This window comes from Suncus etruscus, chromosome 1, assembly GCF_024139225.1.
Source record: "Suncus etruscus isolate mSunEtr1 chromosome 1, mSunEtr1.pri.cur, whole genome shotgun sequence".
Taxonomy (NCBI): domain Eukaryota; kingdom Metazoa; phylum Chordata; class Mammalia; order Eulipotyphla; family Soricidae; genus Suncus; species Suncus etruscus.
The window spans coordinates 133,106,267-133,132,586 of record NC_064848.1 but is presented as its reverse complement, the minus strand read 5'-3'; the positions used below and the strand labels follow the sequence as shown (position 1 = coordinate 133,132,586).

At 36.3% G+C, this 26,320-nt stretch overlaps 1 protein-coding gene across 1 annotated transcript; it reads right to left on the bottom strand.

The window, feature by feature from the left end:
• Positions 1–6,756: 6,756 nt before the first annotated feature.
• Positions 6,757–25,752, bottom strand: LOC126018540 (hyaluronidase PH-20-like). The gene is made up of 3 exons (XM_049780690.1): positions 24,805–25,752; positions 24,266–24,355; positions 6,757–7,230 (listed from the first exon to the last, which is right to left on the bottom strand). The coding sequence occupies exons 1-3, from the start codon at positions 25,750–25,752 to the stop codon at positions 6,757–6,759; spliced, it is 1,512 nt and encodes a 503-aa protein (XP_049636647.1).
• Positions 25,753–26,320: the final 568 nt, after the last annotated feature.

Genomic DNA, 26,320 nt, shown 5'->3' with positions numbered 1-26,320 from the left:
GGAATCTCCATATCGCTTTCCATAAAGGTTGAACTAGACAGCATTCCCACCAGCAGTGGATAAGAGTTCCTTTCTCTCCCACATCCCCGCCAACACTGTTTATTCTCATTCTTTGTGATGTGTGTCATTCTCTGGGGTGTGAGGTGGTATCTCATCGTTGTTTTGATTTGCATCTCCCTGATGATTAGTGATGTGGAACATTTTTTCATGTGTCTTTTGGCCATGTGTATTTCTTCTTTGTCAAAGTGTCTGTTCATTTCTTCTCCCCATTTTTTGATGGGGTTAGATGTTTTTTTCTTGTAGAGTTCTGTCAGTGCCTTGTATATTTTGGAGATTAGCCCCTTATCTGATGGGTATTGGGTTAATAGTTTCTCCCACTCAGTGGGTGGCTCTTGTATCCTGGGCACTATTTCCTTTGAGGTGCAGAAGCTTCTCAGCTTAATATATTCCCATCAGTTAATCTCTGCTTTCACTTGCTTGGAGAGTGCAGTTTTCTCCTTGAAGATGCCTGTAATGTCCTGGAGTGTTTTGCCTATGTGCTGTTCTATATATCTTATGGTTTTGGGGCTGATATCGAGGTCTTTAATCCATTTGGATTTTACCTTTGTACATGATGTTAGCTGGGAGTCTAAGTTCAATTTTTTGCAAGTGGCTATCCAATTGTGCCAACACCACTTGTTGAAGAGGCTTTCCCTGCTTCATTTAGGATTTCCTGCTCCTTTATCAAAAATTAGGTGATTGTATCTCTGGGGAACATTTTCTGAGTATTCAAGCCTATTCCACTGATCTGAGGACCTGTCCTTATTCCAATACCATGCTGTTTTGATAACTATTGCTTTGTAGTACACTTTAAAGTTGGGGAAAGTAATCCCTCCCATATTCTTTTTCCCAATGATTGCTTTAGCTATTCGAGAGTGTTTATTGTACCAAATGAATTTCAAAAGTGTCTGATCCACTTCTTTGAAGAATGTCATGGGTATCTTTAGAGGGATGGCATTAAATCTGTATAATGCCTTGGGGAGTATTGCCATTTTGATGATGTAAATCCTGCAAATCCATGAGAAGGGTATGTGTTTCCATTTCCGTGTGTCCTCTCTTATTTCTTGGAGCAGAGTTTTATAGTTTTTCTTGTATAGGTCCTTCACATATTTAGTCAAGTTGATTCCAAGATATTTGAGTTTGTGTGGCACTATTGTGACTGGGGTTGTTTTCTTAATGTCCATTTCATCCTTATTACTATTGGTGTATAGAAAGGCCATTGATTTTTGTGTGTTAATTTTGTAGCCTGCCAACTTGCTATATGAGTCTTTTGTTTCTAGAAGCTTTTTGATAGAGTCTTTAGGGTTTTCTAAGTAAAGTATCATGTCATCTGCAAACAGTGAGAGCTTGACTTCTTCCTTTCCTATCTGGATTCCCTTGATATCCTGTTCTTGCCTAATCGCTATAGCAAATACTTCCAATGCTATGTTGAATAGGAGTGGTGAGAGAGGACAGCCTTGTCTTGTGCCAGAATTTAGAGGGAAGGCTTTTAGATTTTCTCCATTGAGGATAATATTTGCCACTGGCTTGTGGTAGATGGTCTTCACTATATTGAGAAAGGTTTTCTCCGTTCCCATCTTGCTGAGAGTTTTGATCAAAAATGGGTGTTGGACCTTATCAAATGCTTTCTCTGCATCTATTGATATGATCATGTGGTTTTTATTTTTCTTGTTATTGATGTTGTGTATTATGTTGATAGATTTACGGATGTTAAACCAGCCTTGCATTCCTGGGATGAAACCTACTTGATCGTAGTGGATGATCATTTTAACGAGGCATTGAATCCTATTTGCCAGGGTTTGGTTGAGGATCTTTGCATCTGCATTCATCAGTGATATTGGTCTGTAATTTTCTTTTTTGGTAGCATCTCTGTCTGGATTAGGTATCAAGGTGATGTTGGCTTCATAAAAGCCATTTGGAAGTGTTTCTGTTTGTTCAATTTCATGAAAGAGTCTTGCCAAGATTGGCAGTAGTTCCTCTTGGAAAGTTTGATAGAATTCATTAGTGAATCCATCTGGACCTGGGCTTTTGTTTTTTGGCAGACATTTGATTACTGTTTTAATTTCATCAATGGTGATGGGGGTGTTTAGATATGCTACATCCTCTTCCTTCAACCGTGGAAGATTATGAGTTCAAGAATTTATCCATTTCTTCCAGGTTCTCATTTTTAGTGGTGTACAGTTTTTCAAAGTAGTTTCTGATTACCCTTTGAATCTCTGTCATATCAGTAGTGATCTCTCCTTTTTCATTCCTGATACGAGTTATCAAGTTTCTCTCTCTCTCTCTTTCTTTGTTAGGTTTGCCAGTGGTCTATCAATCTTGTTTATTTTTTCAAAGAACCAACTTCTGCTTTCGTTGATCTTTCGGATTGTTTTTTGAGTTTCCACTTCGTTGATTTCTGCTCTCAGCTTTGTTATTTCCTTCTGTCTTCCTATTCTTGGGTCCTTTTGTTGAGCATTTTCTAGTTCTATTAGCTGTGTCATTAAGCTACTCAGGTAAGCTCCTTCTTCCTTCCTGATGTGTGCTTGCAAAGCTATAAATTTTCCTCTCAGTACTGCTTTTGCTGTGTCCCATAAGTTCTGATAGTTTGTGTCTTTATTGTCATTTGTTTCCAGGAACCTTTTTATTTCCTCCTTGATTTCATCTCGGACCCACTGGTTATTGAGCATGAGGCTGTTTAACTTCCAGGTGTTAAAGTGTTTCTTCTGAGTCCCTTTGGAGTTCACAAATAATTTCAGATTCTTGTGGTCAGCGAAGGTAGTCTGCAAAATTTCTATCCTCTTGATCTTATGGAGGTATGTTTTATGTGCCAGCATGTAGTCTATCCTGGAGAATGTCCCATGTACATTGGAGAAGAATGTGTATCCAGGTTACTGGGGATGGAGTGTCCTATATATATCCACTAGGCCTCTTTCTTCCATTTCTCTCCTCAGGTCTAGTATATTCTTGTTGGGTTTCAGTCTGGTTGACCTATCCAGTGTTGACAAAGCCGTGTTAAGTTCCCCCACAATTATTGTGTTGTTGTTGATATTATTTTTCAGATTTGTCAACAGTTGTATTAAATATTTTGCTGGCCCCTCATTCGGTGCATATATGTTTAGGAGAGTGAATTCTTCCTGCTCTACGTACCCCTTGACTAATATAAAATGTCCATCATTGTCCCTTACAACCTTCCTGAGTATAAAGTTTGCATTATCTGATATTAGTATGACCACTCCAGCTTTTTTATGGGTGTTGTTTGCTTGGATAATTTTTCTCCAGCCTTTTATTTTGAGTCTATGTTTGTTCTGACTATTCAGGTGCGTTTCTTGTAGGCAGCAAAAGGTTGGATTGAGTTTTTTGATCCATTTAGCCACTCTGTGTCTCTTGACTGGTGCATTTAGTCCATTGACGTTGAGAGAAAGAATTGTCCTGGGATTTAACGACATCTTTATTTCGAAATTTGGTGTGTCTTTTGGTTAGTCTTGTCTTATATTAGGTCTTTCAGTTTTTCTCTTAAGTCTGGTTTTGTGTCTGTGAAGTTTCTGAGCTGTTTTTTGTCTGTGAAACCATGTATTCTTCCGTCAAACCGGAAAGTGAGTTTTGCTGGGTATAGTATTCTGGGTGAAGCATTCATTTCATTCAGTCTTGTCACAATATCCCACCACTTCTTTCTGGCATTGAGTGTTTCTGGTGACAGGTCTGCTGTAAAACTCAGGGAAGCTTGCTTGAACGTGATTTCCCCTTTTGATCTTGCTGTTTTCAGAATTCTGTCTCTATCTGTGGGATTTGTCATTGTGACTAGGATGTGTCTTGGGGTGGTTTTTCTGGGGTTTCTTTTGGTTGGTACTCTTCGGGCATGCAGGATTTGATCACATATATTCTTTAGCTCTGGAAGTTTCTCTTTAATGATGTTCTTGACCGTTGATTCTTCCTGGAAATTTTCTTCCTGGGTCTCTGGGACTCCAATGATTCTTAAGTTGTTTCTGTTGATCTTATCATAGACTTCTATTTTCATCTGTTCCCATTCTTTGACTAATTTTTCCATTGTCTGCTCATTTGCTTTAAGTTTTTTGTCCAATCTCTCCTGCTGTATGGAATTGTTATGTATCTCATCTTCCACAGCACCAAGTCTATTCTCAGCTTCTGATACCCTGTCCCAGAGCTTGTCCATTTTGTCATTCACTTTGTTTACTGACTTTTTCAGTCCTGTTAGTTGACATGTTATTTCAGTTTGGAGTTTTGTGATTTCTGTCTTCATATTTTCTTGGTTCTTATTAGTGTTCTGTTCAACTCGATCCATGGTTTCTTGGAGATCTTTGAGCATCTTCCATATTGCTAGTCTAAAGTCCTTATCTGAGAGGTTGATTAGTTGGTTGGTCATTATCTGGTCCTCAGAATTGTCATCTTCATTCTCTATGTCTGATGCTGGCCTGCGTTGTTTCCCCATTGTCACACTTGTATTGTGGGTTTTTCTACGTGTTGTGGTGGTATTCATTGTCTATATGATGCAGGCAGCACACTCCTCTGGCTCCTCCCTTTCTGGATGGGCTGACTTGCCTCTAAGGGAGGGGAGTCCTCTGTGGATGAAGCCTCACACTGGGTCAAATCTTAGGCCCGAGCATGCAACAGAGAAGACAGTCCAGAGAGAAATGTTTGCTTCTGTGATATAGCGCCATTCTTAGTGTGATTTTTCCCTCTTGTTGCAATGGTATTCTTTCCTTAGAAAGATTGCACAGCAGCGTAGCGAAGCGGAGCAGCCTTGCTCTGCTGGAGCCTCTTTTTGCCCCACTCGCAAGAGTTTCACGCAAGAGGACAGTAGACAGACATAGACAGGTCACACTCACAGTTTTTCACAGTTGGGCCCCACTGGGCCGGTGTACTTTCATGGATTTTCCCCACCTGGTGTCACACACAGGGAGCCGGCTTTTGCCCAGATAGCATTGTTATCTCTTCCCGAATGTAGTTTCTTTGGAGTTAGCTTTCCAGGGCTCTGAGGAGAGCTTCCAGAGTTCAGGAAAGACAGAGAAGGGTAGGACAGGGCTCCCTTCCGGTGCTCAGTTCCTCAGAAGAAGCACAGCCCGGTGGAGATTCTGCAGGTAGAGCAGTCAGCACTCTGCCTGGAAACCCCCACCTGCAGCCTTTTCTCACTCACTCACTGGCTCGCTGGGTAGCTCCCGAATGTAGTTTCTTTGGGGTTCACTTCCCAGGGCTCTGAGGAGAGCTTCCAGAGTTCAGGAAAGACAGAGAAGGGTAGGACAGGGCTCCCTTCCGGTGCTCAGTTCCTCAGAAGAGGCACAGCCCGGTGGAGATTCTGCAGGTAGAGCAGTCAGCACTCTGCCTGGAAACCCCCACCTGCAGCCATTTCTCACTCACTCACTGGCTCGCTGGGTAGCTTCTGAATATAGTTTCTTTGGGGTTCGCTTCCCAGGGCTCTGAAGAGAGCTTCCAGAGTTCAGGAAAGACAGAGAAGGGTAGGACAGGGCTCCCTTCCGGTGCTCAGTTCCTCAGAAGAGGCACAGCCCGGTGGAGATTCTGCAGGTAGAGCAGTCAGCACTCTGCCTGGAAACCCCCACCTGCAGCCATTTCTCACTCACTCACTGGCTCGCTGGGTAGCTCCCGAATGTAGTTTCTTTGGGGTTCGCTTCCCAGGGCTCTGAGGAGAGCTTCCAGAGTTCAGGAAAGACAGAGAAGGGTAGGACAGGGCTCCCTTCCGGTGCTCAGTTCCTCAGAAGAAGCACAGCCCGGTGGAGATTCTGCAGGTAGAGCAGTCAGCACTCTGCCTGGAAACCCCCACCTGCAGCCATTTCTCACTCACTCACTGGCTCGCTGGGTAGCTTCTGAATGTAGTTTCTTTGGGGTTCGCTTCCCAGGGCTCTGAGGAGAGCTTCCAGAGTTCAGGAAAGACAGAGAAGGGTAGGACAGGGCTCCCTTCCGGTGCTCAGTTCCTCAGAAGAGGCACAGCCCGGTGGAGATTCTGCAGGTAGAGCAGTCAGCACTCTGCCTGGAAACCCCCACCTGCAGCCATTTCTCACTCACTCACTGGCTCGCTGGGTAGCTCCCGAATGTAGTTTCTTTGGGGTTCGCTTCCCAGGGCTCTGAGGAGAGCTTCCAGAGTTCAGGAAAGACAGAGAAGGGTAGGACAGGGCTCCCTTCCGGTGCTCAGTTCCTCAGAAGAAGCACAGCCCGGTGGAGATTCTGCAGGTAGAGCAGTCAGCACTCTGCCTGGAAACCCCCACCTGCAGCCATTTCTCCAAAAATTTTTATTCTAATGATTGTGTACTCTCTCTTTTGCCCTGGTTTAATTCCTGGTAACATATATAAACTTTTTACCCAAAGGGGAGAAATTCCTGAACAACCATGAGTAAGTGCTGAATACCACTCATTAGGTATAGATCACAAACCAAAACAATCATACAAAAAATAAGATCAATCTATGATCAAATCTATCAATTTGAAATTATTTATATTAGCATTTTAAAATCTAAAATTTCAACTATATGTCTAATGGCTGTTCTGAAAAAAATAATCTAATCTAGGTAATTTATGAAATATAAGAATATAAAAGATATCAAAACATAAAATATGTAGATAATAAATTTAATTAGCATTGAACTGGTGCTGACATAAAATATTTCATTTTTCTTGTTTGAATAATGTGATTAAAAGTGCTTTTAGATAAAACTCTGAAATCCTTCATAGGTGCTGCTAGACCTGACTCTAAGACATCAACTGATATTATTTCCATGAATACCTGGTGTATTGTGGCCGATGGCAAGGATGATGAGACTTTTGTGGAATTGCTAGAAAGCCACTCTTTCTACTGGAACAAGGCCATAATTTCTGGTTTACACAGGATTTTATGCAAACATCTCTACCAACACAGACATGAACAAAATGAATGTCTTGTACATCAACTCTTTCCTTACACTGCTTGTTGGCAAAACAGCTGCATTGAAATTTTTTAGAAAATTCATACAGGTCTCTGAGCTTGGGTTTTCCATAAACTTTGTATTTTCCAAGTTTCCCAGTTTTAATAGTAAAACTAGTTGGGTTCAGGTGAAGATAGTCACTTGAATTCCAGTTTTTCCTTATACATATTCCTTTATCATAGCAAAGCACTTGGTTACACAATTTGGCTGCTAGGGTGACGTTGATTAAATAAGGGTTCATTACAATCTTCATGTATTTTTGTATTCTTAAACAGGCATCCTACAAAATTATAAGAAGACCAGAATATTAGAGGACAAGTTAGTTCGTTTTTAAATCAATTTACCTTGATAAGCAGTTCTAAAGACATGAATGTGCACACACACACACACACACACACACACACACACACACACATATGTACTTATGAATACCTAAATAATCTAAACACAATCCAAACACAGGCCCTGGGAAAGGTTGAAAAATGTATTTTTTTTACATTAACAAGTTGCTTTTCAAGTGCTTTTCCTAAAACAGTTGTTAGTTGTTTTTTTTTTTTTTTTTTGGGTCACACCCGGCTGTGCTCAGGGGTTACTCCTGGCTGTCTGCTCAGAAATAGCTCCTGGCAGGCACGGGGGGCCCTATGGGACACCGGGATTCGAACCAACCACCTTTGGTCCTGGATCGGCTTCTTGCAAGGCAAACGCCGCTGTGCTATCTCTCCGGGCCCCAACAGTTGTTAGTTTTTTGTTTGTTTGTTTGTTTGTTTTTTAAATTTTTATTTTGATCATAGTGGTTTACATAGTGTTGACAATAATATTTTAGGTACATATTTACATAAAATCAGGGGGGATTCCCATCACCAAATTGTCCTCCCTACACCTCCGTTTCTGTCCTACCTCCCATTTCCTCTTCCCTCACCCCAGGTCGGCTAGAATATGTGGTCCCCTCTGTATCTAACCCACAACTTAGTAGTCTTGCACCTGTTTGGTCTTGATGCTGTTAGTTTTACAAACCATTTCATATCACTGAATTAAGTTCTAACATGCCCTAGCTTAGCCATCTCCAAAAATTTATAAACCAATAGTAGAATGGAGAAATACATTTGGTTCATATTGTCCTGGCTGAAGTTTGATTTCATTAGTGTCTAGCTTTATGTATTAAGAAATCTCTCAATATTTCTAATTATTATAAATTATTATTATTTATTTATTTATTTATTTATTTTTTGGTTTTTGGGTCACACCCGATGACGCTCAGGGGTTACTCCTGGCTATGCACTCAGAAGTCGCTCCTGGCTTGGGGGACCATATGGGACGCCGGGGGATCGAACCGCAGTCCGTCCTAGGCTAGCGCAGGCAAAGCAGGCACCTTACCTTTAGCGCCACCGCCCGGCCCAAATTATTGTTATTTAGATGATCTTGGGTAATCTTAATTAACCTAACTTTTCATAATCTTTAAAGACCATTATAGCACATAGGGTTGTTGTGAAGAAAATAAGATGCAATATATAGAAAAAGGTTCATCACAAGGCCCATCATAAAATTGTTTAGCTATCAGTAAATTATAAAGAAATACTTTGAGCATGACATTTATCAGACAAATTTAAACAGCATTAGTAAGTAATTTTGAGACTGTCAGCTCAAAACAACTAAACATGTTCTTCTCAGCTGCATGTTAATTGTTACATATTCTTTGAGTTTGGGTGAGTCATGGAAGTCTTTTATTTACAAATAAAAATAAAATATGTGTCAGAGTTTAAGTGTTTAGTAACTCAAATGACTCATTCTGAGAGAACTATATTTTAAACTATGGGCATGGCTCTTTTAAAACCACAGAAGTCACTTTATTTCACAAGCAAGAGTTCTTTTGAGTGAGTGGTTGCATTATTCCTTTACCAAAGGACATGATGGTGGTAGGAGATAATGAGTGGAGGCATTTTGACAGCTTCCACTGAATATATTTCTTATTAGATTCTTGAGATGAATCCATAAATAGCAATTAGAATAATAGTTTTCAAAGAATGCCCAGATTATTTCTCTAAAGCTTGTAAACAAGTTACTTTACACAACTAAATTTTATAAAAATGAGTCCCTTGGGGCCAGAGCTATAGCACAGCAGTAGGGTGTTTGCCTTGCATGTAGAAGATCCAGGATGGACCTCGGTTTGATCTCCTGGTGTCCCATATGGTCCCCCAAGTAAGGAGTGATTTCTGAGCACAAAGCCAGGAGTAACCTGAGCATCACCGGGTGTGGCCCAAAACTTAAAAAAAAAAAAATGAGTCCCTTATATTTTTTATAGGGAGCTTATTCTTAATTGTTTCAAACATTTTAGTCTAATTACATACTTTCTTAAAATCATAAATGCTTCCAGCTGATATTTTAAAACATGAGATGGAAGAAACGGTCTAAGAAAAGAGACTAACCCATATTGCTGACTTGGAGGATAGGGATATGACTCGTTAGTTAGACAATGTCAGGTTAGTAGTCAGCAGAGAAGAGAAAGAGCTCTCATAGCTACAATCAGAAAGAAATTTATACTCTTAAAACTACCTAAATGAGCAAGTCAGGATCCTTCCTTCCCTAGAAAGATAGCAACCCTGTTGACTAAGCTCCATTATATCATTTTCTATTGACATGTAGAATTGTCAGATAAATTTTCATTCCTTAAATTACTGCCTTTATGTTGTCAGATCTTTGTTAACCCTCCCAAAATGTTGTGTGATATTTAGAATAATAGTCACTTTCTTTTGTATATTTTTGTTTGTTTGTTTTTGGGTGACACCCAGTGTCGCTCAAGGATTACTCCTGCTATGCGCTCAGAAATCGCTCCTGGCTTGGGGACCATATGGGGTGCCTAGTGTGAGCAAGGCAGATGCCTTACCCCTTGTGCCAAATCTCAGGCCCCATTCTTTTGTATATTTTTACAGTGTAGATTTAGTTCTTTTTTTCTTTCTATAGAACAATTACCCCACCCACTGGACATATGAGTTGTTTTTAAGCATGACAAGTTAATTTCATACTTCTTTAATTGCTCCCTCTGTTTGGAATGCTTTCATTTGTAATTCTAATATGCTTGATATTATTTTGTCATTCATATTAAGTCTTAAAAAAACAGTGCCTATATATATATATGTTTGTGGCTATATATATATATATATATATATATATATATATATATATATATATATATATATATATATATTCATGGATTTTTATCTCCTCAAAACTGAAGACACATTCTTTTCCAAAACACATGGGACATCATCAAATATAGACCACATGCTGGGCCACAAATCATACTTCCATAAAAGCAAATGGATAGTTGTATCAACTATCTTCTCAGATCATAATGTATTGAAAACAGAAGTGATTATAAACAGAACCCAAGAAGTAACTTTAACATTTGGAAATTAAACAGCATACTAGTAAACAACCAGTAGGTCAGAGAGAAAATCAGTAGATTCCTGGAAACAGATGATAATGAGAACACAAATAAAATATCCAAATTTGTGAGACACTTTAAAATAGTATTAAGAGAAACAGCTATATTTTGTAAAAGCATTCTTTGTGCTACATAAACAACTTTACTGCAATGCTTAAAAAGTAATCAAAAACAATAACCAACAAAATATGCTGAAAGCTGGTAGAAAAAAATTATAAAACTTAGAGCTGAAATTACTAAACTGTTAAACCTCCAAATTTCTATGAAATCAAGAGCTGGTTCTTTGAAAAAATAAAAAAGACAAATAAAACATTTGTAACACTCACAAACACCTTAATAAACTGAATCAATAATGAAAGGGAGATGTCATATCAGATACCACAAATATTCAAAGGATAACTTTGAGAATTTTTATGACACAAAATTTGAAAACCTAGAAATAATCAACAAATTTCTAAAAGCAAATCCCTCCCCCACCGAAGTTGAACAAAGATGTTTTGAAATATGTGAATAGAACTATCTACTATCAGGGAAATTGAAATGTAATCAAGTATTCCCCAAAACAAAAACCAGGGCCTAGATAGATTAACCAGTGAATTCTTTTAGACCTTTAAGTGAACCTACTGCCAACCCTTTTTAAAGTTTTGTCAGAAAATTGAAAAATATAAAAAACAAACAGAAACTCTCCCAGACAGTTTTTATGACAACTATTCTCACTCTGATACCAATATATAGACACTACAGAAAAAGAGATGTACAGGCTAATATTCTTGATGAGCACAGATTCAAAGATCCTGAACAAAATACTAACAAATATAATCCAACAAGTTCAACAACATAAATCATGTACCATGACCAAGAAAGATTCCCCGAGGGTGCAAGGTTGGTATAATTGCATAACTCAATCAACGTATTGAACAATACCAATAAAAGTGAATATAAAAATTATATTATCATACCAATAGATGCAGAGAAATCATGTGACAAGATCCAGCAACCATTCATGATAAAATGTTCTAAAAAATGGGAATTGAAGCGATTTTTCTCAATATAGTAAAAGTCATTTGTCACAAGACTGCAGGCAAACACTAAACTCAATGGGGAAAGTAAACGTCTTTTCTCTAAAATCTGTCAAAAAACAAGTTTGCCCACTTTCAACACTTCTATGTACTGTCATACCGGAAGTACCTCTCATAGCAATTAATCAAAAAATCATAGATGTATATAAATATATGTGTGTCAAGCTCTATTTGTGAATGACATGATTCTATATTTAGAAAAACCTAAATACTCAACAAAAAAGCTTTTAAAAACAATATATTTGTATAGTAAAGAGTCAGGCAACAAGGTTGTTGTGTAAAATTTATGACCTTTCTATATACCAAATAATAAAAGAGAAGAAAGATATAAATGATCCATTAATAATTTCAGAAAGTCAAATACTTTGGAATCAGCTTATTTAAAGAAGTGAAAGAGCTGTACAAAGAAAACTGTAAAAGCACTACACTTCAAGAAATAGAAGACACTAGGAAATTAAAAAAACTTGCCCTGCTCATGGATTGCTCATTATTAAAATGGCAATACTTCCAAAATATTGTCAAGATTTATTTTAATTCCTGACATCTTTTAAAAAAATAGATTAAACACTTCTGAAATTCATAGAAAATTAGAACTACAAATAGCTAAAGTGATCCTAGGGAAGAAGATGGATGGCATTATTTTCTCCAACCTCCAAGTGGTACTATAAAACAGTAGTATTAAAACAACCTGGTATTTAAAATAAAGATGAACATAAAGATCAATGGATAGAATTGAATATCCTATGGCAAATTCTTAAGTATCTGATCAATTACTTTTTAATAAAGGAGCTAAGAAAGATGAAATGGAGCAAGGAAAGCCTTTTTCAACAAGTCGTGTTGATATAACTGTCATCTACTTGCCAAAATAATTCAGACCTCTTTTTAATGCCATGCACAAAAAAAAAAAAATGGATTAAAGACCTTGATATCAGACCTGGAACTATAAGTTACATAGAGGAAAACAGGAAAAACTCATCATGATATTAAAGCTAAAGTCATTTTATAAGAAAAAAAAACATTCACCAAGCAAATGTAAGCAATAATTAGGAATAGAACTATATTATACTACCAAGCTTCTGCACCTCAAAGGAAATGGGTGACTAGGATAAAAAGGCTGAACATGGGTTGGGGAGAAACCTATTCATCCATATCTGATAAGCAGTTAATATCTAGAATATAGAAGATACTTAGTAAAAACTTAAGAGAAAAATTCTAGCCCCATAAAAAAAATGGGGAGATGAGATGAACGGAAACTTCCTCCAAGAAAGAACTACAGATGGCCAGAGATGCACGTGAATATATGGCTCCATATATTAATCATCAGGATGATGCAAATAAAAAATATTATATATCATCTCAAAGCAGAGAGACTGGTATACAAACAAACAGCACAAAATCATTTCTTCTGGGTGCAAGTGTAGAGATAATGGCACCTTATTCACTGCTACTGGAACTATGAATTGGTCCAGCCTTTTTTGAGAACAATTCTGACCATCATCAAAACACTAGACCTGAGCCCTGAAATTTCACACTTGAGAATATAACCTAACAGCCCAAAAACATAATGCAGAGAATCATCTGGACCTCCTATGTTCATTGTAACATTATTCAAAATATCCAGAATCTAGAAAGCAAGTAGTCAGTGAATCAGCAGAAACGACAGTCAAGATACCATTAAACACAAATTGCTTAAAAAGGAGATGTTGCTTTTTATAACTTTCAAAAACAATTCAAGGATACCATTAATCACAAAGAGCTTAAAAGGAGGTGTTGCTTTTTATATAACTAGCTTTCAAAAAATCTTAAATGAGGAATAATGCTAGAAAAAATTAAATATTATAAAAAAGGCGAGTGTCACTGAATAGAAAATAGTCATGTTACAATAGAAGGACCAGGGGCCAGAGAGGTGGGACTAGAGTTAAAGTGTCTGCCTTGCAAGCTCTAGCCTAGAACTGAACATGAATTCTATTACCCCAGGCATCCCATATGATTTCCCCAGCCAGGGGCTATTTTTTGAGCACATAGCCAGGGAATTTTACCCTGAGTGTCCAAATGGTTGTTGCCCCAAAACCCCAAAATAAACAAACAAACCAAACAAACAAATAATAGAAGGACAGCCACTGCATAAACGAGCTATATGTAAATCTCAATTATGAAGAATGTGAAGCTAAAATTTAAATACATTAGAAACAAATTGTGAGGAGCCAGTTGCAATAGCATATTAGATAGGGCATTTGCCTTTCATGACACCAACTTGGGTTTGTTCCCTGGTATCCATATGGTCCCATGAGAATCACTAGATATGACCCATCGATTACAGGAGCCTGGAATATCCCTGAGAACATCCAGATGTGACCCAAAATTTAAATAAAAATTGTTACAGGTCTTTCTCATTCTAGAGTCAACACCTTCACACCAGATGCTGTGAGGTCATCGTTATTTCTCTTAGCACTCTACTTAACTTACCTTTAACATTTTAGGATTTTTTTGTGATAAGAGATTAATTTTACGTATCTGTATTTTCACAGCTATTGTCATTATTACTTTTCATAAGTTGATGTCCTTTTTCTCAGTCTCTGAATTCCTTACCAAAAAGTGGATCTTATTTGGGGGTGGTAATTTTGGTTCATACTTGGTAATACTCCTGAGTTTTTGTGCTCAAGAGTTATTTATTTATTTAGTATATTTTGTATTTCATATAAACATCTTTAATTACAAATATGATTCTGATTAAGTTTCAGTCATGTAAGAACACCCCCCTTCACCAGTGCAACATTCCCACCACCAATGTCCCAAATCTCCCTCCATCCCACCCACTCACACCTGTACTCTAGATAGCTTGTCCAGTTCCCTCATTCATTCACATGGTTATGGTAGTTCTCAGGTGTAGTTATTTCTAATAGCTGCACTCACAACTCGTTGTGGTGAGCTTCAATGAAGTGATCAGGAAGTTCCAGCCCCTCCCCTCATTGTCTCTGAGAATTGTTGCAAAGATAACTTTTATTTTTCTTAAAACCCATAGATCAGTGAGACCTATTCCTGCATCTCACTCTCTCCTTCTGACTTATTTCACTCAGCATAATAGACTCCATGTACATCCATGTATAGGAAAATTTCATTACTTTATTTCTCCTGACGTCTGCATAATATTCCGTTGTGTATATGTACCACAGTTTCTTTAGCCATTCGTCTGGTGAAGGGCATCTTGGTTGTTTCCAGAGCCTGGCTATTGTAATAGTGCTGCAATAAACATAGGTGTGAGGAAGGGTTTTTTGTATTGTATTCTTGTGTTCCTAGGATATATTCCTAGGAGTGGTACAGCTGGATCATATGGAAGCTCAATTTCTAATTTTTGGAGGAATCTCCATATCGCTTTCCATAGACGTTGCACTAGACAGCATTCCCACCAGCAGTGCGTAAGAGTTCCTTTCTCTCCACATCCCCGCCAGCATCGCTTGTTCTCATTCTTTGTGATGTGTGTCAGTCTCTGTGGTGTGGGATGGTATCTCATCGTTGTTTTGATTTGCATTTCCCTGCCTGATGATCAGTGATGAGGAGCATTTTTTCATGTGACATTTGGCCATTTGTATTTCTTTTTCATCAAAGTGTCTGTTCATTTCTTCTCCCCATTTTTTTGATGGGATTAGACGTTTTTTTCTTCTAAAGTTCTGTCAGTGCCCTGGATATTTTGGATCTTAGCCCTTTATCTGATGGGTATTTGGTGAATAGTTTCTCCCACATGGTGGGTGCTCTTGTATCCTGGGCACTATTTCTTTTGAGGTGCAGAAGCTTCTCAGCTTAATGTATTTCCATCTGTTGATCTCTGCTTCCACTTTTTTGGAAAGTGCAGTTTCGTCCTTGAAGATGCCTTTAGTCTCAATGTCATGGAGTGTTTTACCTATGTGTTGTTCTATATACCTAGTATCAGGTCTGATATCAAGGTCTTTAATCCATTTGGATTTTACCTTCGTACATGATGTTAACTGGGGGTCTATGTTCGCTTTTTTGCAAGTGGCTAACCAGTTCTGACAGCACCACTTGTTGAAGAGGTTTTTCCTGCTCCACTTAGGATTTCTTGTTCCCTAGTCAAAAATTAGGTGATTATATGTCTGGGGAACATTGTATGAGAACTCAAGCCTATTCCACTGATCTGAGGGTCTGTCTTTATTCTAATACCATGCTGTTTTGATAACTATTGCTTTGTAGTACAGTTTAAAGTTGGGAAAAGTAATGCCTCCCATACTCCTTTTCTCTAGGAGTGCTTCAGCTATTCGAGGGTGTTTATTGTTCCAGATGAACTTCATAAGTGTTTGATCCACTTTGAAGAATGTTATGGGTATCTTTAGGATCGCATTAAATCTGTGCAATGCTTTGGGAAGAATTGCCATTTTAATGATGTTAATCCTGCTAATCCATGAGCACGGTATGTGTTTCCATTTCCGTGTGTCCTCTCTTATTTCTTGAAGCAGGGCTTTATAGTTTTCTTTGTAATGGTCATTCATGTCTTTGGTCAAGTTGACTCCAAGATATTTGAGTTTGTGTTCACTAATGTAAATGGGATTGCCTTCTTGACGTCCATCTCCTCCGTATCATTATTGGTGTATAAAAAGGCCATTGATTTCTGTGTTTTAATTTTGTAGCCTGCCACCTTACTATATGAGTCTATTGTTTTAAGAAGCTTTTTGGTGGAGACGTTAGGGTTTTCTAAGTAAAGTATCATGTCATTTGCAAACAGTGAGAGCTTGACTTCTTCCTTTCCTATCTGGATTCCCTTGATATCTTTTTCTTGCCTGATTGCTATAGCAAGCACTTCCAGTACTATGTTGAAGAGGAGTGGTGGCATTTTAGATTTGACTTCAAAATTTATGCATCTGTCTTCCCTTCCTTTTTCCAGTCTAGTATATTTCAATGATTTTCTCAAAGATTCATTCTAAAATGAATTAATTTTAGATTAACTCTAAAATTAAATTTTAAATCTTCTGTCTTTACTTGCTAGCAACTTCTGTCTCAGATAAAGTATTTTCATGGCTTATGAAGCATTCCATCCTATCTCCATTATCCTGCGGACCACATCCAGTACCACTATCTTCCTTGCACATGCTAACACTTTTACTTCTTCTTTGAAGAATATACCTCAACAATATAATAATTCAACAAAGGCATTGCATGGGTTCAAAGACTTGATTTTTATTTTAGTTTCTCTGATCCAGTTTACCCTCATCATAAATGTAACTTATAACTATCTCATCTAAAAATGTCACATCATGTTTACATTGTTTTATTGCTCTTTATAGTGCATGTCACTACCTTACAGTGAACTATGTCTCTGCTTGTTTGGTTTTTGTCATGAGAATTAAGTCATTTGGTAAAGGGGTTTTGCTTTGCTCAGTGCTACATTTCTACATTCTAGACAATTGCTTCATTTTTAATTATTAAATTATTACTGTAGTTCAATAAATCAAGGATTCATACACCTTTTCAGCTAAGGTCAAGATGGAAAATATTTTAGGTTTTGAAATGAATCTGATTTTGTCTTAATTAGTTAATTATGCATTAGATATCAAATACATTCATGAACACCTAAACAAATGAGCATAACTATATTCCTCACTACCTTTATTATTAAAAATGGAAACACTAACTTTACATATTATGAAATACTATTTTATTTTGGCTTTTAAAATTCAGGTCTAAAAGGATAGGTAGGGGCAAGTCTTGCATGCTGCCCATCCAGTTTTCAACCTCCTGAAAACCATATGCTCTTCAAGCCCACAAGGAGTAATTCCTGAGCACAGAGATAAGAGTAAGTCCTGAGCATAGCTAGGTGTTACCCCAAAACAAAATAAAATTCATTAAAATGTAAAATTCATGACCAAAGACCTCAGGAGTGTACTGGAAAAATGCCAACACGTATCTTTATATCAATAATTTTACTAAATCTAAATGAATCTAAATATTATCAAAAGGTACACTATGACATACTGGATTAGAAAACAAAATCAAACTCTGAATTATAGATGGATTCTCACAGTTAACACAGGCTTAGAGTAAAAGGTTGGAAATAAAAGGTGAACTGAAAGAGTAGAGGTGGAAATATTTATATCAAACCAAATATGTTCAATCTAAAGAAGACATTAAGTCATATGGATAAATTTTTCTGTCTAGTTATGTAATCAATATATCATGTTAATACACTTTTATATTTATGCATCAGTCTAAAGGGGCACAAATTTATTAAAATATTTCTAACAGATTTGAGAATATACATCTGTCAAAACAACAGCAGTAGAAGAATAACTTTATACTGTTGGCATATGTTCAAAATATAGGCAAAGCATACGGAAAATAAATTAGAAAAAAACAAAAAAGAGAAATTAAATTATTCATAAATATATATATAATCCACCTTACAAGTCAAATATACTTTAAAGTCAGAGTTTTTTCAAGAACAGACCATTTACTAGTACAAAATAATCATCTTCATCATGTCATAAAAATAAAAAATATATTAAATATCTTTTTAGACAATGGTGCCATGAAGTTAGAAATTAACCATAAATAGAAAATTAGAAAAACTCACATATTCCAAAAATAAAAAAACTATTGAGAAAGTATTGGGTCAGAGGATATTAAAGAAATATTAGAAAAAATTTTGAAATAAACAAGAATGAAAACAAACTATCAGAATATAGGGACATAACAAGAGCATATCCTAATTTAAAATTACTTAGCTCTATAGATTTACATAAGGAAACTAGAATAAAATAAAATTACCTAATCTTACATTTCAAGGAACTAAAATATAATTGTAGATAAAACCCAAATTAAAAGAAAGCAACAAAAAAAAACTAAGAACAAAATAATAATATGGAAGCATGAAAGTAACCAGGGACTTTTTTTTTTTTAAAGAATTAGCAAGATTAGTTTCTCCCACTCAGTGGGGGGGCTCTTCTATCCTGGACACTATTTATTTTGAGGTGCAGAAGCTTCTCAGTTTAATATATTTCCATCTGTTAATCTCTGCTTTCACTTGCTTGGAGAGTGCAATTTCCTTATGAAGATGCCTTTAGTCTCAATGTCCTGGCAGTGGTCCTCAAACTATGGCCTGCAGGCCACATATTGTATTTGTATCTGTTTTATTTCTCCATTGCAAAATAAGATATATGCAATGTGCATAAGAATTTGTTCATAAGTTTTGTTTTTACTATAGTCAGACCCTCCAATGGTCTGAGGACAGTGAACTGGCCCCCTGTTTAAAAAGTTTGAGGACCCCTGTGACCTGGAGTGTTTTACCTATGTGTTGTTCTATATATCTTATGGTTTCAGGTCTGATATCAAGGTCTTTCATTCATTTGGATTGAACTTTCGTACATGATGTTAGCTGGGGGTCTAAGTTCAATTTTTTGCAAGTGGCTTACCAGTTGTGCCAACACCACTTGTTGAAGAGGCTTTCCCTGCTCCATTTAGGATTTCCTGCTTCTTTATCAAAAATTAGGTGATTGTATGTCTGGGGAACATTCTCTGAGTATTCAAGCCTAGTCCACTGATCTGAGGGACTGTCTTTATTCCAATACCATGCTGTTTTGATAACTATTGCTTTGTAGTACAGTTTAAAGTTGGAGAAAGTAATTCCTCCCATATTCTTTTTCCCTCCCATATTCTTTTTCCCAATGATTGCTTTAGCTATTCTTGTTGTTTATTGTTCCAAATGAATTTCAAAAGTGCTGATCCACTTCTTTGAAGAATGTCATGGGTATCTTTAGAGGGATCGCATTAAATCTGTACAATGCTTTGGGGAGTATTGCCATTTTAATGATGTTAATCCTGCCAATCCATGAGCAGTGTATGTACTTCCATTTCTGCGTGTCCTCTCTCATTTCTTTTTCTTTTTTCTTTTTTTTTTTTTTTTTTGGTTTTTGGGCCACACCCGTTTGACGCTCAGGGGTTACTCCTGGCTATGTGCTCAGAAATTGCCCCTGGCTTGGGGGGACCATATGGGACGCCGGGGTATCGAACCGCGGTCCTTCCTTGGCTAGCGCTTGCAAGGCAGACACCTTACCTCCAGCACCACCTACCCGGCCCCCTCTCTCATTTCTTGAAACAGTGTTTTATAGTTTTCTTTGTATAGGTCCTTCACATTTTTAGTCAAGTTTATTCCTAGATATTTGAGTTTGTGTGGCACTATTGTGAATGGGGTTGTTTTCTTAATGTCCATTTCTTCCTTATTACTATTGCTGTATAGAAAGGCCATTGATTTTGGTGTGTTAATTTTGTAGACTGTCACCTTGCTATATGAGTCTATTGTTTCTAGAAGCTTTTCTGTAGAGACTTTAGGGTTTTCTAGGTAGAGTATCATGTCATCTGCAAACAGCTAGAGCTTGACTTCTTCCTTTCTTATCTGGATTCCCTTGATATCTTTTTCTTGCCTAATCACTATAGCAAGTACTTCCAGTGCTATGTTGAATAGAAGTGGTGAGAGAGGACAGCCTTTACTTGTGCAAGAATTTAGAGGAAAGGCTTTCAGTTTTTCTCCATTGAGGACAATATTTGTGTCTGTCTTGTGGTAGATAGCCTTAACTATATTGAAAAAGGTTCCTTCCATTCCCATCTTGCTGAGAGTTTTGATCAAGATTGATCAAGAATGGTGTTGGACCTTATCAAATGTTTTCTCTGCATCTATTGATATGATCATGTGATTTTTATTTTTCTTGTTGTTGATGTTGTGTATTATGTTGATAGATTTATGGGTGTTAAACAAGCCTTGCATTCCTGGGATGAAACCTAAACTATTCACCCAATACCCATCAGACAAGGGGCTAATATCCAAAATATACAAAGCACTGACAGAAATTTACAAGAAAAAATCATCTAATCCCATCAAAAAATGGGGAGAAGAAATGAACAGACACTTTGACAAAGAAGAAATAAAATTGCCAAAAGATACATGAAAAAATGCTCCACATCACTAATCATCAGGGAGATGCAAATCAAAACAACTATGAGGTACCACCTCACACCCCAGAGATTGGCACACATCACAAAGAATGAGAACAAGCTGTGTTGGCGAGGATGTGGAGAGAAAGGAACTCTTAGCCACTGCTAGTGGGAATGCCATCTAGTTCAACCTTTGTGGAAAGCAATATAGAGATTCCTCCAAAAACTGGAAATCGAGCTCCCATACGACCCAGCTATACCACTCCTAGGAATATACCCTAGGAACACAAAAATACCAATACAAAAATCAGTTCCTTACACCTATATTCATTGCAGCACTATTTACCATAGCAAGACTCTGGAAACAGCCAAGATACCCTTCAACAGATGAATGGCTAAAGAAACTGTGGTACATATAGACGATGGAATATTATGCAGCTGTCAGGAGAGATGAAGTCATGAAATTTTCCTATACATGGATGTACATAAAATCTATTATGCTGAGTGAAATAAGTCAGAGAGAGGGAAAGATCCAGAATGGTCTCACTCATCTATGGGTTTTAAGAAAAATGAAAGACATTCTTGCTATAATAACTTTCAGACACAAAAGAGAAAAGAGCTGGAAGTTCCAGCTCACCTCATGAAGCTCACCACAAACAGGGATGAGTTTAGTTAGAGAAATAACTACGTTTTGAACTATCCTTATAATGAGAATGTACGAGGGAAATAGAAAGCCTGTCTAGAGTACAGGCGGGGGTTGTGTGGGAAGGAGGGAGATTTGGGACATTGGTGATGGGAATGTTGCACTGGTGATGGGAGGTGTTCTTTACATGACTGAAACCCAAATAAAATCATGCATGTAATAAAGTTGTTTGAAAAAAAATTAAAAAAAAGAATCAGCAAGATTAACAAACTCTTAGCTAAACAAATACTATAGTGTGTCCCATCAAAACTTTACAAGAAATGCATTAGGCATATTCCTCAAGTTCTTCCAGGATATTTAAAAAAACAACAACCAGAAATCCTTCAGAACAGATTTTTATGAGGCCAATGTTACTAATAAAAACAAAGACATATTACAAAAAATATAAATTCCCAAATAATATCTCAGATGACCACCAATGTAAAAGTTCTCAATAAAATATTAGCAAATTGCAACAATATATTGAATTATCATACACCATATTCAAATAACTTTCACTTCAAGGATGTTTGGATATATCAAATAAATTAGTAATACACTATGTTAAAAAAAGGAAAGATCAAAAGTGTATAGATATCCCAATAAATGCAAATATTAAGGAGATGCTCATAGAAAAAAATATCTAAAACCAGTATGCACAATGGCGAAAATGTGATATCCTTTCATCCAAGATTGGGAACAACAGGATGTGAACTTTCTTGACTATTATTTGATATAGTTTTATATGTCAAACCAACCAAATAGGCAAGAAATATAGATCAAAAAAATTTGAATTGAAAAATTATTTAAACTATAAAAGTTTGCAAATGAAATAACATACAAAGAATAACCAAAGACTTTAAGATGCTTTTATAAATAGTTGAGTTATACAGTAAACTAAAATTATCAAAATTACAAGCAATATATTGATTCAGTGCAATTCCTAACAAATCTCCAATGGTATTCTATAAACACATTAATAAATAAATGCTGCTAAAATTTATATAGAATCATAAAGTTTTTCTATTAAAACCGAAATTATTTATTTTTTATGGATCAGAGGACATCCTAAGTGGTAATCAGGAGAACTGGGTTGAATCTGCCAGTGATATTTGATCACCAGCCTGAAGTTCAAATTAAAAAGATCCAAGACTCCTAAGGTACTGCAGTGCTGGATATGGCATGGTAAATTGGACTAGCACAGGGGCCTGAGCGATAGCATAGGATAGGGCAGTTGCCTTGCACTTGGCTGACCCAGGAGAGACCATGATTTGATCCCCTGAGTCCCATATAGTCCCCCAAGCCAGGAACAATTTTAGAGCCAGGAATAACCCCTGAGCGTCACCTGGTGATGCTCCCACCTGGTGCCCTCCTCCACAAAAATTTTTGGATTAGCACAGGCAAAAGTGAAGAAAGGAAATAAAATTTTATTTTACACATAGTACAAAAGTTAATCTGCTTTTTTGTTTGTTTGGGGGCCATACCCGGTGGCGCTCAGGGGTTACCCCTAGCTATGAGCTCAGAAATCGCTTCTGGCTTGGGATGCCAGGGGATCAAACAGCGGTCTCTCCTAGGTTAGCAAGTGCAAGGCAAAAGCCCTACCGCTGTACCACTGCTCTGGCCCCTAGAAATGTTAATTCAAAATGTATTAGAGGTTTTGGTATTAGCTGATAGTACATAATATATATATATATGTATATATATATACACATATATATAGGAAAGTCTAAAACTCTCCAGAATATTAACCTTAGAGGTTCTGACTGATTCAAATAATTTATTATAAAAATTATAAGTCATATGGCAATAGATTACCACTTTACCCCAGAGAAAATGACCTATATTAGAAACATGAGAGGGATAAAAAGATAGTTCAAAGGCCCACTGCTCATGTTTTTCATGTTGAGTTCAATTCTCAGAACCACGTTTCTCCAAGTTATCTGAAAAGATAGTGTCCTTGAATACTGCTGGGTGTGATGCAAGAACCAAACAAAGTACAAGAAACAATCATTGCTCAATGGGATGCAGTGAAAAAATAATACTCATTAACCTTTAGAAGTAATATTATCTGGGTTACCTCTGTGAAAACCAGCATAGAGGATTCTCTAATAATTTAAAAATAGAATTACCACATGCCCCCAAATTCCACTACTTTGTGTTCATTTATTTATATTTATTTCTATACAGTGCAATTTACACTAGCTAAGGTTTGGAAAATAAACAAATGTACAATATAAAGAAGAGTTATTTTATTCACTAATTTGGAAAAAGGAATTATATATATATATATATATATATATATATATATATACAATGGAATACTACATAGATATAAGGAAATATACAATATTACCTTTGGTTACTGATTGGATAAAATTGGGAATCATGTTAATAATATAAGTTAGAGAAGAAAAGGCAAATTATCAGATTAACTCAGTCACATATATTTAACAATATAAGTGGTATATAATGAAACAAAGTAGGGGAATAGAAATAGTATTCAAAGGACCTTGGACTTTGACTATAGATCAGAGTTTATTTGGTATTGAAAAAGGCAGGGATTAGTAGTCTATGTATTGGATGGGCCTTAGAACTTTGGTTGTGGTAAGTTACAGTAATGTTGTACATAAAAAGCATAAATTTTAGCAATAATATAGCCATATCAACACTATTGCAATAGAAATTTTAAACTAAAAATGTAAAAATTATTCTTAACTTAGATGTGGAATGCAAGAATTAGGTCAGATTTGATCCAGGCCATAGTTTGCTAAACTCTAAAAGGGACTATGGTTATTTTATAAGTAAATAAAAGATATTACTACCCAATATATGGATTAAATGCATAATACATATACGGTAATTATAGCTTTTAAGAGACAAAGAACATAGTTAATAAAATAAAAGACAAAAAGGTCAGAATTTTCAGTACTAATCTTTGTTATTTACTAGTCATATAACTTAACTAACTTGAGTTAATACCATAGATGTATTTTCTTACTAAAAACACAAACAACATTGTCTTTTTATAGTAACAAATTGATCATTTGGTTCAGTTTTTATTCACTGAATATCCTCAATTTTTAAGCTTATTGCACTTTTATTCAATAGCACAACACAACAATTTACAATACACTAAGAATAGAAATGCTTTCAATAATGTCATACCAATTCAACTTACCTGAGATTCACTTAGATTGGTGCTCCCCCACACTACAATTCCAGAGACACCTAGAGCAATAGCTTCACCAATTGTATTCACAAGGTCAGTCTGGCAAAAACAATAGAGTTAGCATATAGGAATCAAATGATCAGTAACACAAAGCTAAATTTACCAAGACAAGAGCAATAATTTAAACATTTCCCACTATTTCTTTCTACCTTTTGTTTAAGCCACAATCCTACTACAGCATAAACATAACTTCCTATCACTGGTTATTAAACTTGCTCTACTAAAAATACTGATCTGCTTAAAAGAGCAGATTCATAGAATAAAATAAACAAAAGTTAATATATAGCCTATCCTAACTTACTACTCATGAATGAAAAATGTATCTTGCATTTTAAATGAAACAATTTTTTTCATCTAAGAACTACCTGTGTGTGTTCCTCTAACAGCTTTGAACGGCTATATTTCACCTTACCAAAAGTGATGTCCAATTCGACTATGACTGTGAACACTTTTTGTAACCTCCCCATTCACTACCTTCATTTACTTACCTCAGAAAGGTATTCTCCTGTATCAGTAAAAACTGGACGCACATAAGGAAAAATTGGAAGAGGATTTCGAACATCATGGACTTGTGAAACTCGAATTGATTCTAGAATACGATTACGGGAAAAGAGGGCAGCTTTTGGAGTTGACTTTAGGTGGGAATTCAAATAAATGGATGGGTAAAGTGCAGTGCTTTCCTTCCACAACCAATTAAGTCTATCATTTCTAAGCTTTTCTATATCAAAGCAACTTCCATTGTAATTGGGTTTTTTGTAATGATGATTATAACAATCAGGAAATAAATAATAACCCCATAAGTAATTTGGCCGAAGTGATTTTCCCAGCTTTAAGGTCTCTTCCATGAATGCTCTTCCTGCCTTTTCAAACTCCATTTTAGCTACCTCGTAGGCTTTTTTATCGTCAAGATTTATATATTTTTGCTGAACCAGTTCAATAGATAGATTCCGGTAAACATCCTTAGATTTCCAGTTTCTTGCCCAAGTAGGTCTCCAATCTTCCCAGTCAATGACAGCCAAGCCACATTTATCTTTTGGAATGGATTTGTAAATATCTTTATTGGATTTATTCAAATGGTTTTGCAGATGTCCCAATTGGGGAATTCCTCCATTCAAATATTTGCCTGCATATATATGAGGATAATATCCAAGTCTATTAGCATAAAATAATATAATACCTTTTCCTGCATAGCCTTTTCTTGGGCTTCCTATTAAGGAGAAAAGACTTAGATCTAGCAATACTGAATAACTATGTGGACAATTTTCAGTTGGCGCATTCCATGTCCAGAGGTATGTAGCATTTTCTATAAGAGGAGGTGCCCTGAAATTCATAGTAAAGCAAATGGGAAACAGAAGGAAAATGAACACTGTCTGAATGTTTCCAATGAATTCAACAAAGTTCTTCAGGAATATAGGCTTGGCCATTAATATTTTCATGGTAGATAATAACTGAAAATCACTTTTTTATTCCTACACACTTTGATCATTCTATATTTGATGTAAGATGTAAGCACAGAAGTGAGAAAATGATGTTAATCATAGATATTCTTTTTGCTTCATGTTCCACGAATGATTTGCAAGTTGCTCATCCTTAACTGAAAAAGAATATGTTAAAGATTGTTAAAATACATTTTTCTGTACCAGAAGCTGCACCTTATACCAAGTTGCTAATATTAAGTGCCTCAAGTTCAATTTAATTTTGGAAGATCGAGTACCTATTTCATGATTTAATTAAAACACTTAGTACATATGATAAAAACTCTATTAGGTAATATTTGTCTCATCTTTTCAAATTATTATCAAGCTAGTAGTGGTGAATTCAGTTTTTATTTTACTTTTTCTCATTATGTATCATGCTGAACCCAATGGTAACTTACCAAAAGGCAATTGAATGAGAAGAATTTCTAAATTCAACAAAAACTCTAGATTTTTTATTCAGTTCACAGGGCTAATTTTTTTTAAATTTAGTTGAGTTTTGGGCATGCAATGTTACAACACCATCAAT